The sequence below is a fragment of the Gastrolobium bilobum genome, unplaced genomic scaffold (assembly GCF_033153095.1).
Source record: "Gastrolobium bilobum isolate Gb01-03AN ecotype WA unplaced genomic scaffold, APGP_CSIRO_Gbil_v1 utg3836, whole genome shotgun sequence".
Taxonomy (NCBI): Eukaryota; Viridiplantae; Streptophyta; class Magnoliopsida; order Fabales; family Fabaceae; genus Gastrolobium; species Gastrolobium bilobum.
Window position 1 is genome coordinate 21,774 of NW_026897300.1, and position 12,848 is coordinate 34,621.

Sequence of the window (12,848 nt, forward strand, 5' to 3'; positions counted from 1 at the left end):
AGTGATTTCAAAGTCCCGCTTTGCTAGCTAGACTCCTCGCTCCAGCGAGCAACACAAGCGAGCATATTACATGCTCATTTTACAACTCGCTCCAGCGAGCTCTCCAGCAAGAAGCGTTCAGATAAGGCCTTTAATACAGAAGCTCATTCCCATCCACTTAGGCCCATCAACACTCACTTAAGCCCATTTTGCCTTCTTCAATGGCGTCTTTCCTCACTTGAATACAACCCTATATTGATTGAACTAAGAGTCACACTTATTTTTATCTACAATATGCTTAATTAATACTTAATTTAATCCTTTTTATTAAGCCTCTCACTTAATTAATCTGAATTATTCATTATTAAGTAATTAAATTGTCATAATTAGACAATTACAATTTAGGGTTATTATAAAGTCTATGTTCGGTTATTCATCCTTCCCAATATTGTTATGGGGAGATGCCTAGGAGAAGGCAATGTACCTTCTTAACTTGGTTATGTCAAAGTCTGTTATAAAGACAGCTGTAGAATCATGGAAATGGTGCAAGCTTAGTCAAAACTATATTCAGATGTAGGATGCTCCAGAACACATCTAACAATGGTGGTCAAATAAGATGAAATCTTGTACGAAAGTGTGCATACCTTTTGGCTAACCCAAGAAAACCAGGGATTGGATCTTATTTTGTATAAAGGATAAGATGGCCTTAGTGAGCACTCACATGACTTTATTAAAGGAGCATTATATAAAAAATTATAAGCCCCTAAGTAAGGTTATTCTCGATGAGACTTATCTCAGATCAAGAATTTCCAGAATCTCTAGAAGTTTTATCCTCTGTTCCCTTAATTGTTCAAAGAAGGAAAAAATATACCTCTAGGTAAACAAACACAGGAACCATAATTAGAAATTCAACATGATAATAAACAATTAAAACTAGTAGAAATATTAGTATCACATGTAAAAGAACAATATCAAGGATTTGTTAACAGATAGTATGTGGATCATTAAGAAAATTGAATATCCACCATCTGACCCAGATTTGAATCTACCTATAGATACACAAGGTTTAGTGTAGTGAATTCGTAGTGGGAGATAACCTTGTTAACCTCAAGTTATCTCTTGTTGAATGACATTAATCCCACTAGTCACGATAATGTACTAGAAGATATTGTTGATCAAGTATTGCTCCAAGCTATGAACCATGAGGTGAAATACTTATTTCAACTATGTTCGGTCTCTAGTAAAGGCACCAAGAAGGGTAAGATCCACTAGGTGTGTATGGATCTATAAGAAAAAAAGAGGATAGACAGGAAGCTAAAAACCTTAAAGCTAGTTTGGAGGCAAAATATTACACCTAATTGAGGGTGTGGATTATAAGAAAATCTTTTACTAGACGCCAAGCTTAAGTCTATCTAGATTCTCTTAGTTGCTCTACAATTATGAAATTTAATTCAGATTTGGTAGATAGATGTCAAAATAACTCTTCTAAATGAAAATTTAGAAGATGATATCTACATGCAACAACCAAACATGATTTATACCCAAAGGGCAAGAACACACGATATGCAAGTTGTGAAAGTGCATTTTATGCACTTAAGCAAGCATCCAGGTCATGGAATATCAGTTTTAATCAGGTTATCAAAATTTTTATTTTGAGAAAACCTTGTGCAATATCAGTTTTAATCAGGTTATCAAAATTTTTATTTTGCGAAAATCTTGATGAATTGTGTGTGTTTGTATGTAAAGGATCCAAAAGGAGACAATAAATTTTCTGGTACTTTATGTAGATGATATGCTCCTTATTGGAAACAAAATGGAGGTAATGTCAAGCATAAAGAGTTGGTTGAGTAAGCATTTGGATATGAAAGACCTGGGGAAGCCAATTATATTCTTGGTATAAAATTCTTACGAGACCGGAAGAATAAGTTGTTAGTGTCACCTTAGGCTACTTACATTGACAAAACTCTTGCCAAAATTCAACATGAGTAATTCTAAGAGGGGAATCATATCTCTCTAACGTGAAATTCATATTCCTAAAGAGTAACCTCTAAAGACGATTAAGAAGGAAGAATGCATGAGTATGATACCTTATGTTTGGCAATAGGTAGTCTCATATATATCATGTTGTGCATTAAACCAGACATCTACCATGTAGTCAGAGTAGTGAGATGGTACCATTCTGATCCTAGAGGAACACTAGATTGATGTTAAGAGATGCACTCAAGTATTTTTGGAGAATGAGATATTATATGCCGGGATATTTTAGTAGGAGTCTTAAAATCTGATTTTTCACAAACTCAGTTTTTCTAGTGGATATTGACTCAAGAAAATTGACCTCAAGCTATGCAGTTTAATATTAAACTAGCATCAGAGGTGGGTCTTGCAAACTTAGTTACTGAGAGTTTTCTTAAACTTGTGTTCGAGAGGCATGCTACTTCTTTGGGTCTTAGGAGAACCCCAGACTTGCATTAAGCGAGTGAGAGATATTATATTCATTGTGCTCTTGGAGTAAGACAATGAAACAATGTAACCATTTTTTGAATTCTACAAATGAGATATTGTTCATTATTTTGTGCACACAATTTACAAACATTAAGGTCTGGATCAATTGTAGATTATATGATCATTTGGAAACATTCATGGAGAAAATGATCATAAGTTCTCACAATTGATGAATAGGTCCACAACTGTTAAATAAAGTTGGGTGCTTTATTTGGACTGCAATGTTTTTGTTTGAATCATTGTAAAATATTGATGTGAATTAACAATTGACATTAAAAGGATCAAGGAGAGATTTGATAAAGATTTTTTTTCTGTCATAACGTATCAAATCTCCGGTCAACTATGGTTATGTGATTGCTCTTAATCCTGAGTTTATTATAAATACGTAATGAAATAGTTTTCATTCTTTGATTTAACAATAGGTGATGCCTGATCTCAGTATTTTGGGAGTGAAATTATTTGATTATTGGTATTTATAAGATAAACAACATAGAATTTGTAGGATATGTCTCCTTGATATGTTTCAGTACTTGGATATTGAAGATACTGACTAGTGCATATAATCCATTAGAGAAACTATCATAGTCAAGGGAATAAATAATTGATTGAGTGACAGAAAACTAATCAATCAATTATTGACATTCTACAAAAAGACAATGTGTATTTGAGTTATATATGTGTTATTAATTTTGGAGTTCAAGTTTAGGTTTTTAGTGGAGTAGCATCAAATTATATAATCATTCGTTGATTATCATGAGCCTTGATTAATAATAGCTGGTAGAACCCAGGCTAGCTCAAGATAAGGGATGAGGCATTTTTACTTAATGACGACTAGTGAGTTATATGGTCTTGGGCTTTGGGCTCAAGTTTGTGCTCAAGAGCAAGTGAGAGATTGTTGAGTTTATGCTCTTTCACTTAAAGCTTAATTGGGCTCAGCGTGTAAAAAAAACCCAAGAAACCTAGAGCCCAAGCACACTGGGGCTAGTGCTTCTTAAAACCCATATATATTCTTCTCTTTCAACCATCACCCTTATGTGTTTAGTTGTTGTTGTTTAGGTAATGTTATCTTCCTGAAAGTGAGAGAGTGCCCACATACCATCCCTTCTTCCTTGAGATATAGTTTGAAAGATTTGCGACTAGCCAACCTTAAGGAGATCGTTCATGCTGCGGCGCAGAGGAGAGAAATTTGTGAAAAGGATTCATACACGGGGAGATTATACATAGATCAACGCATCAAGAGGTAAATTATAACCATAATGATTCTTTGCAGTCCAAACCACAACTTTCTAAACGCTTCCGTAAATCCAATTATACTTATAGATAAGTGGGACTTAGTTAATTAAATTAACTCTAGTACCTTCTTATTATCATTGACCTATGTACGAGTTATAATTTATAATGTAGTTAACATTAGTTAGTGTTATAGATATTTAAATCTAAATCAAAGGGTCACTTAATAAGTATACATCTCCACATGGACATTGAAATAACATTTTTTTTCAAGGGACATGGTATATTTATCACCATTTAAAATCATCACTTATTACCACTAAATCTTAACCGTTGATTTTCATCAATCTGAAGGTTATGATTTATTGGAAATTGATAATTAATTAATAAGTGTCATCCAATAAATTGCTAAAATTTGGTAATAAGAAGTGGTAAACTTAATTAATGATAAGTAGATCTCTCCCCTTTTTTTAAATAAATAAATAAATTAGCATGTTTTTGTTAAAGCACAAACGGCAATTGATAGTAACTTACAGAAATTATTAGATAATTATATAAAAAAAATTACATGAGTTTCAATCTTATATCTTTTACTTAAAAAATTGATTCCGACTTTAGTTCTATTCATCTACAAAATATTAATTAATTATTGACCAAGCATTAAACAGTATCAGTTTAAAAAAACAGAAGATAAAAAATTGATATCTTTTTAACAAATTATGTATTATAAGAAGGGAAAAGATATTGTAACAACCAAGTTGTGTTAAAAAATGCTAATACTTTTAAGTTAAAAAAAATTGACACTACAACTTGGCACACAAAATTTAAAGGGTATTTGATTTTTATTTTTTTTTATATTCACCTGATATGTTTTCATTTGTTATTATAAAAATAAGAGAATACATTTCTTATATTGCATGAGATAATTTTGTCTCATGCGTACACTAAAAACTAACTGAAATTCACTAAGAAAAAAGGGGAGAAAAAAAAGGGAATCTTATCCATTTTTTATGTGCATAGAATAATTTTATATCAAGAAATATGAGAAATGTATTTCCCATAAAAATATCATATTATCATCTTCTTCTTTTTTAATTTCGTGAGAGAAACAAGATGAAAATATTAAAAATAAGAAACAAGATGAAAAAAAATACATTTTTCTAATTACGAATGAAAATATTTAATTGAAAGTGAAAGACACAAAATTACATGGAGGAAAGAAAAATAAAAGGATATGATATGATTATTGTCAAATGATAAAATGATATTATTACGTACGCCCAATTAAAATTAAAGTTTATTTATACCTAACGATATTGATAACTATTTAATTAGCTTAACAAATTTTTATAACGGTACAAGAATAAAAAAATTTATACCAAATTTTGAATATTGATTTATTTTCATCTAACAATTTAAATATCTAAATATTATAATTATCATATATAAATAAGATCAACGATTAAAATTAAAAGTATAACTTATATTGATATAAAATCGTCACACACAATATTTATTAAGAAATTGAAGGTGTCACTTATCGAGCAATATCCATGACATTATCCACAAAATGAGATCACCAGTAAATTTAAAAGAAGAAAAGTTGAAAAGTAAAAATAAAAACACAGGAACATTCTATTCATATGGAATGAACTAGTAACTCCATTTCTATTTATCTTTTAAGAACCCCAAAAATAAAAAGCACAAAATAAATAAACACACACTGACACCCAAATCATACCCTTGACTTTGTCTCTTGTCCACTTTACCTTCACTTTCTCTCTGTTCCACTTCTAACATCAGAACCCCACGAACACTCACAACTCACAAGTCCTTGCTATGTTGAATGATCAAAGTGCTTCAACAAGTCATGACACAGAGAATGAAGCTCAAGAACAAATCAGAGAAATCCATGCCTTAACCCCATATAACCTTCCACACACCAACCGTGGCCATAGAAGAGAACCTTGGGAAACACACAGCAACCAATCATCTTCTATGTCCATAGCTACCATTGATGGTGCTCCAAGCGAGAACTTCACCACCATGAGCAGGGAATTCAGTGCTCTTGTTCTAGCAGGGTCAAGTGTTGACCATAACAACACAAGTATCATGAATTTCAATGGCAATGAAGAAGAAGAAGGAAGCAATAACGTTAACAACAACTTGGGTAGGATTGGAGAAGATGATTTGATGGAGGAAACTAACCCTTTGGCGATTGTGCCAGATAACAACCCTTTGAACACGGTTCCATCTTCAAGGCGTGGAGGAATCACCAATGGAAATTCATCTTCTTCAGTAGGCACCATCAGTGGTCAGAGTGAAGTGACAGTGCAGAGGGTGAAGAAGGAAGAGGTTGAAGCTAAGATATCAGCATGGCAGAACGCTAAGGTTGCTAAGATTAATAACAGGTTCAAGAGAGAAGGTGCTGTTATTAATGGGTGGGAGAATGAGCAGGTTCAGAAAGCAACTTCATGGATGAAAAAAGTTGAGGTATTATTTGCATGTTTATGTTACTAATTCAAGAGTTATCTTTTGTCCACTCCCTTTTTTTAAAGTGGTTATTGCATTTTTGTTTGATGTTAATGTTGTTAGTGGGTTAATAATTATGATTAGTTGGCCTGAATTTTATGAAAATGGTGGTGCTTGTTTACCATGATTACTCTCTAGACTTATAAAATGTCTTAAGATTAGTTGATCATTGATCTAATCCATCGGGGAACAAGATAACTATTAGCTTTCTTCTGGGTGCTCGGAAAAATGGTTATTTTTTATGTGAAATTAAGATTATGGTTTGTTGACAAGTTAGTCACTAGGGGAGTGCCTTGATGATTGCTTCATTATTATTATTTATACTATTGAATCACGGATCAATAGATTTTAACAAAAAGGGAGGAAATTATTATTTTCCCTTGACGGTTTTGGAAGATGGGAAAGAAAACTACTTTTCCCCCTTTTATTGTTTCCCCCAAAAAAGTGCCAGTGGCAGCAGATACCCCACGAATTTTTATGTGTGTACGAGGTTTTAGCATGCATTCAAAGGGCTTGATCATATACAGGCTTAAAATTAAGTCATCTCAGGTTGAAAAATTGAATTAGGACTAGGCTCCTCCTTCTACTCTTCCTTTTCATGAAAAAAAATATGTATCATTTTAAAGAATATAAAATTGTATCATTTTAAATGAGAGAAAGATATAGATAAAGAAGAAAAGATAGTGATCAAAAAAATATAAAGGTGTGAATCTCGCCTCTTTGTAAGAGTAAAATGATAAAAATATTTTTCCATACATATATAATATATATATTGTCATACTAAGTCAAGCTAAAACATCCTCCCTTACAAACATTTTCTGTATTTTTATCCTGGGTTCCTGGTAATATGTGAAGGGACTAGTGAGAAAAAATTTGGTGCACCGAATTTGATGTTTCTTTTTATTAAAAAAATAAAAAATTTAGAACTAAAAAATAAATATAAAAAAAATCCATAAATAAAAACATAAGTTTAATACTCTCGTTGCGTCAAAGATTTTCTAGTATTCATTACCTTATCAAGTACCACGCTATTCTTACAAGTGACAACAAGTTGTCTAATCATTTCATTTTCAGGCTGATTCTGACATACATTACACTATCTGTCATTTTAGTAAAACAGAACTTTGACTATTGAACAATGAATTTACAATTTTGTCCATCATTAACCAAGAATTTTACGCATTGTGCAGAGGAAGCTGGAGGAGAAAAGAGCAAAAGCACTGGAGAAAATGCAAAATCAGGCAGCAAAAGCTCATAGGAAAGCAGAGGAGAGAAGGGCATCAGCAGAGGCTAAAAGGGGAACAAAAGTAGCCAGGGTTTTGGAGATTGCCAACCTTATGAAAGCAGTTGGAAGAGCTCCTACCAAAAGATCGTTCTTTTAAGCTCTATAATATCATATTTTCAAATCCCATTTATAGACCAAAAAGAGAGAAAGAGAAAAAGATTATGGGCATAATACATGACATAGTTTGATGAGAGCCCCTTTTCCTTTTAAATTTAACTTAAAGGGCTCGAGAGGGTTTTGCATTATAAGGAAAAAGAAGATATGGATGTTGGTATATATATCATATTATATAGAAACCAATTGGAGTGTTTTTGAGTGATTGTTAATGGTGTGTTACGATTGGTAGACACGATCATTTGGTTGGTTGTGTATGTGTTGAATAAATGTTTTTTTTTTTTGTGTTTTGTACATTAATATATTGCTTATTGTAATTAGTTGGCTTCCACTACTTGCAAATGCATTGCCGACACACGTATTTAAATCCCACATTTTTGGTAATGTTCTTTACAAAATTAAATTTTGTGGTTTACCAAACTTGTTCTCCCGGATCTGGATCTTCTCATATAAAAATTTACATGACCATGTCATGTGGGGAATCATAACCATACAAAGGTAGATCAATAGTAATAAAAAAAGAAAGAGAAGAAATGTTAAAATAGATAGTTACGAAATCATAACTGTTGATTTACCTTTGTATGGTTGTGATCTTTCACATGATCATATCATGTTTTTTTTTCCACATCAGAGGATCCATTTCCGGTCCTCCCATATCTACCTAATCAGTTGTTTATTATCAAATTCTAAATCACAGGAGAAAGAAATAATTGTTTAGCTTATGAGAAAATATCTCGCAGACCATGCTTAATAAACAAACGAGGAATGCCATGCTTAACGCACTAAAATGTAGTGTTAGTTGATGCATGTTCAAGTTTGGCTTTGACATGAAGGTGGGTTTCTCTCACTTGTAGAATGCAAGAGCCTAGCCAAATACCTTTAAAATGTGGATATATTTTAAAATTGTCGTTTCTTTCCTAAATTAAATCCAACTTGTGCAGCAATTAGTCAACTAAGAAACAAGTTATTCATCAATCAAAAGATTAGATATCTAACAACTTAAAAATGAGAGAAAGAGAACAGTGATGGGTAGTTCAATTGGTGTCAGGGAACTGAATAAGTTGGAAGTTAGAGCATGTGTTCGATCCTCTTCAATACTGTCTTTGAGAGCGATTTAAAATCTTAATCCCGAAATCCGCTTCGAATCAGATTAGTCGCGAAGTGAGAACTAATTGAAACATCTAAAAAAAAATATGAGAGAGTAACTGAGCAGTGATGCTCAAATTTTGCACGGAATTTGCGCATGATTTTGCTAGTAATTGATCACCTTTATTTAGCAGCAAAAAAGTTTCCACGCTTTCAAACTAAAAGTTAAAAACAGTAGAAAAGTATTTTCGTTTTCTAGTGCATTTTTGTATTTGGACCGTGAATCTCCAGTGTACGGCATTTTTTTACCATTACTGGTTTAGAAAAGTATCGGGTGTCAGGCTGCGACACATTGTCTACAAAACTAGATACAATGCCTAGTTTGAAAAATTCAGTATCAGCCAAAAAGATAAGATTCTTGGCGATGAAATATAATCAAGGCATCATTTTTAAGCTTTCTCTGAACAAGGAGATTCTTAAGTCCTTAACCTCACGTTTTTGCCAATCTTGTATCCATTTGTCACTGATATTTCAAGGGGTTAGGCAATGGAGGTCTCTGTCAGGAACTATACATAAAATTATGGTAAAATTTGGATTATGAAAAGTTAAGAATAATTTGAAACAGTAACTAAATCCATGATACATTGCATTCCAAAATGCAATAATATTCAAGTCTACTTACTCCATCACATGCCAGAGCTATACTTTGATTTTCATGAATTATATAATGCATGAACTCCTTTCGGTCAAGTTCTGGATTTTTCACAAAGATTACAACAATAAATGATTTTGGTTCACTATGCATCCCAATGAAAACCTCCATAAAGAAAAAAAGAAAGATGTTTTACCAGTTTCTAACTCAAAAACTTCTGGCAGTCACTGTACAATGAATCTTACAAACGATGCTGTTCAAAATTTTCCAACCTTCTCTTGGTTAGAAATGGTATACAGAATTACTATAGTGAAATTATCAGAACCTCCCCCTTTGAAATCTTGCAACTGAACTAGATCATTTCTAACATCATTATGTCACAGAGAGCAGTTGGAGATTATTTTTGTTCTCGCAGCTCCAATATATTTCATCTGTCAACAGATCCAGATACGCATAAATTTCTCTGCTTTTAGGGTGGTCTTTGTCACTTGCAATAAAATAGTGAACTACATTTTCTACCTCAATCCAGCTAGAGCCAGTTTCTTTAATTAACTTCAAGTCATTCATAGCTGTTCTCACCTTTGCAGCCTCTTCTGGCATGCCTCCTTCAGCATACATATTTGATACAAGTATGTAAGAGGAGGCCTCATTGGGTGCTAAATCAAGCAATTTTTTGGAAGCCCACATTCCAAGTTGTAAATCACCACACAGCTTACAGGCATTGACCAAAGTCCTCCAAAGCAAAGATGATTCAGAAAATGGGCATTTGTTGATGATATCTATTGCTTTGGATAGATTTCCTGCTCGACCTAAAAGATCAATCACGCAAGAGTAATGCTCAATCACAGGCCTGATCCCATACTTGGGTTCCATTTCATTGAATAGGCATAACCCAATTTCCCATAAACATGAGTAACTGCATGCTTGGAGAACAGCCAATATAGTAATCTCATCTGGAGCAAATCCCTGTCCCTTCATGTCCTCAAAGAGCAAAAGTGCATTGTTTCCTTCACCATTAACAGCATATGCAGAAATTATTGCATTCCAGGTCACATGATCACGGTTCATACAACTAAATATTTGATAAGCATCATGAACACTGCCACATTTAGCGTACATAGTAATTACAGCATTGCCTACAGCAGTATAATCTTCAAGTCCCACCTTTATTGTGTATGCATGAAGACTCTTCCCAGCTACCAAGCATGCTTGATTAGCACATAAACTAAGGAGCCGTGAAAATGTTACCATATCCGGTCTCACACCATTGAATCTTAGTTTGCTGAAAAAAGCCATAGGATCTTCTTCATCATCTCTTATTTTTGAATTTAAATATCCAATTAAAATTGCATTAAAGGAAGCAATAGTTTTATTTGGGAGCCTGTCAAAAATTGCTCTTGCAGACTGCAAACTTCTGCATTTAGCATACAAATCTACTAAAGAAGTACCACAATTTATATCAGAGACATGGCCAAGCTTTATTGTAAGTCCATGAATTTGAAGCCCAAATTTCAAATTATTGCATTCTGAACATCCATCAAGTACAGTGCTGAAGCAACCAGAATCAAGAGGCATATCAATCTGAAGCATATTTAAGAAAAATTCAAGGGCTCTGTTAGCATAGCCGTTCTTAACAAATGCTGACAGAAGTGCGGACCAGGAAATCAAAGACCTCTCATCCATCTCAAAAAACACTCTCTCAGCCTCTTTGACCATTCCATGTTGCCCATACATTGTAATTACTGCATTTACAAAAGATGTTTCGCGCATAAAACCGTACTTCACTGCAAGCCCATGTAGTTGCTTTCCTATGTACATTCCTATACTTAGATTACATGCAACGATCAAATTCGTAAATGTATAATCACTTGGGTTCAATCCAGAGTTTAGCATATCCACAAAGATCTGAAATGCCTTATCCCCCAAGCCTGCCTTGCCATATTCCAAAATCATATAATTTATGCACTGAGCATCTTTAACACTAGTGCCAGTGAACACTTTTTCTGCATGACCCAAGTGGCCGCTTCTAGAGTACATAGAAACCAATGAAGTAGCCACAACAACATTCTCCTGAAGCCCATTTTTAATGACAAAAGCATGAATCTGCTCACCAAAAACATGATCTTCAGGGGATTTACATGCCTGCAGGACCACTGAACAAGTATGTTCATTGAACATCTCTCCAAGCATGCACATATCAAGTGCAATATGGAAAACAGATTGAAGATCACCACTCTTCAAATACCCCTTCATGAGGGTAGTCCAAGTGACTGTGCTCCTAACAAGCATTTCATCAAATATCCTCTGTGCGTTACCCATTTTATTGAACTTTGAGTAAAGGTTCACAAGATTGTTATCCACAAACAGGTCACCTTCACAACCAGATTTGATTAGATACCCATGAATTGCCTGAGCCAGCATATAATCTTGTGACCCAATTGAGGATTGAAGGAGCTGAGGCCAGTCATGAAGATGAAAGTTTTGCTCACAGGTTGAAACAGCAGAAAGTCCATGATATTGGGGTGTCTCAAGTTTGAGGTTTCGTCTGGACTTCTTGAAAGAAGGGTTGAAGCCATTATGGGTTGGAGGGACGTGTAAAGGGCATGCAGAAGAAGGAAGCATGGGCGTGGGAACAAGTGTTCGAAACAATGCTTCAACCATTTGTTTTTTCCGAGGTAAAGAAGAAGTTAGCTTTAAATATTATGCAAGGAGAATTCTAATTTCATTCGTACATACATCAAGTGTAGGATCACCTATTTAAAAAAAGTAAAAAACAAAAAAATAAATGGCACACTTTTTTTATGGTGTGTGTAGGAAGTGTTTGTTTTCTCATGCAACATGAGAAAAACAAACTCCTAACTTTAAATATTCTTATATATTTCTATAATATATTGCCAGATTTCGGATAGGATATTGTTATTATCAATTTTTTTGTTAGATCGATTATGTTGATCAAGCGGTTACATTTATTTTCATCTTTTTATTACTATAATTCCACATATTTAATACTTTATATTTATTTTCACCTATGTATGCTTATGATTATCTTATTTATTTTCACCTTTGTATAGTTATGATTCCCCAAAAACAACGCTTTCACATTAAATATGGGGAATCATAAGCATACAAAGGTGAAAATAAATATAACCGTTGGATCCACATAATCGATCTAACTGTGAAACAAACTGGTAGTGATATTGACAGTAACACTAATTGGTAATAACAATATCTTATCTCTAGTGTTAAATTAAAAAAATTGGCACCAAATCTTAATCATTGATTTTTATAAATCTAACCTTTATAATTTATTGAGTTATACTTATTAATTAATTATTAATACCCAATAAATTACTATCGTCGAATTGACGAAAAATAAATGGTAAAAGTTTAGTATCAAACATGTCCATATATATATATAAAGGCAGGATCCTTTGACACCGGTATCAAATTTTAAGTTTGACACCTCAT

At 33.4% G+C, this 12,848-nt stretch overlaps 2 protein-coding genes across 2 annotated transcripts; one reads left to right on the forward strand and one right to left on the reverse strand.

The window, feature by feature from the left end:
• Positions 1-5,503: 5,503 nt before the first annotated feature.
• On the forward strand, positions 5,504-7,867 carry LOC133305776 (remorin 4.1-like). Its single transcript, XM_061506017.1, has 2 exons — positions 5,504-6,204; positions 7,434-7,867. The coding sequence occupies exons 1-2, from the start codon at positions 5,551-5,553 to the stop codon at positions 7,623-7,625; spliced, it is 846 nt and encodes a 281-aa protein (XP_061362001.1). The 5' UTR covers positions 5,504-5,550; the 3' UTR covers positions 7,626-7,867.
• Positions 7,868-9,549: 1,682 nt separating this feature from the next.
• Positions 9,550-12,041, reverse strand: LOC133305778 (pentatricopeptide repeat-containing protein At2g33680-like). Its single transcript, XM_061506020.1, has one exon. It carries the CDS (start codon positions 12,039-12,041, stop codon positions 9,753-9,755), a length of 2,289 nt encoding a protein of 762 aa, XP_061362004.1. The 3' UTR covers positions 9,550-9,752.
• Between the last annotated feature and the right edge of the window lie 807 nt (positions 12,042-12,848).

Coding starts and splice junctions, on each gene's coding strand:
- LOC133305776 (XM_061506017.1), top strand. CDS start 5,551: ATGTTGAATGATCAAAGTGCTTCAACAAGTCATGACACAGAGAATGAA. Junction 6,205..7,433: donor CATGGATGAAAAAAGTTGAG/GTATTATTTGCA, acceptor CGCATTGTGCAG/AGGAAGCTGGAGGAGAAAAG.
- LOC133305778 (XM_061506020.1), bottom strand. CDS start 12,041: ATGGTTGAAGCATTGTTTCGAACACTTGTTCCCACGCCCATGCTTCCT.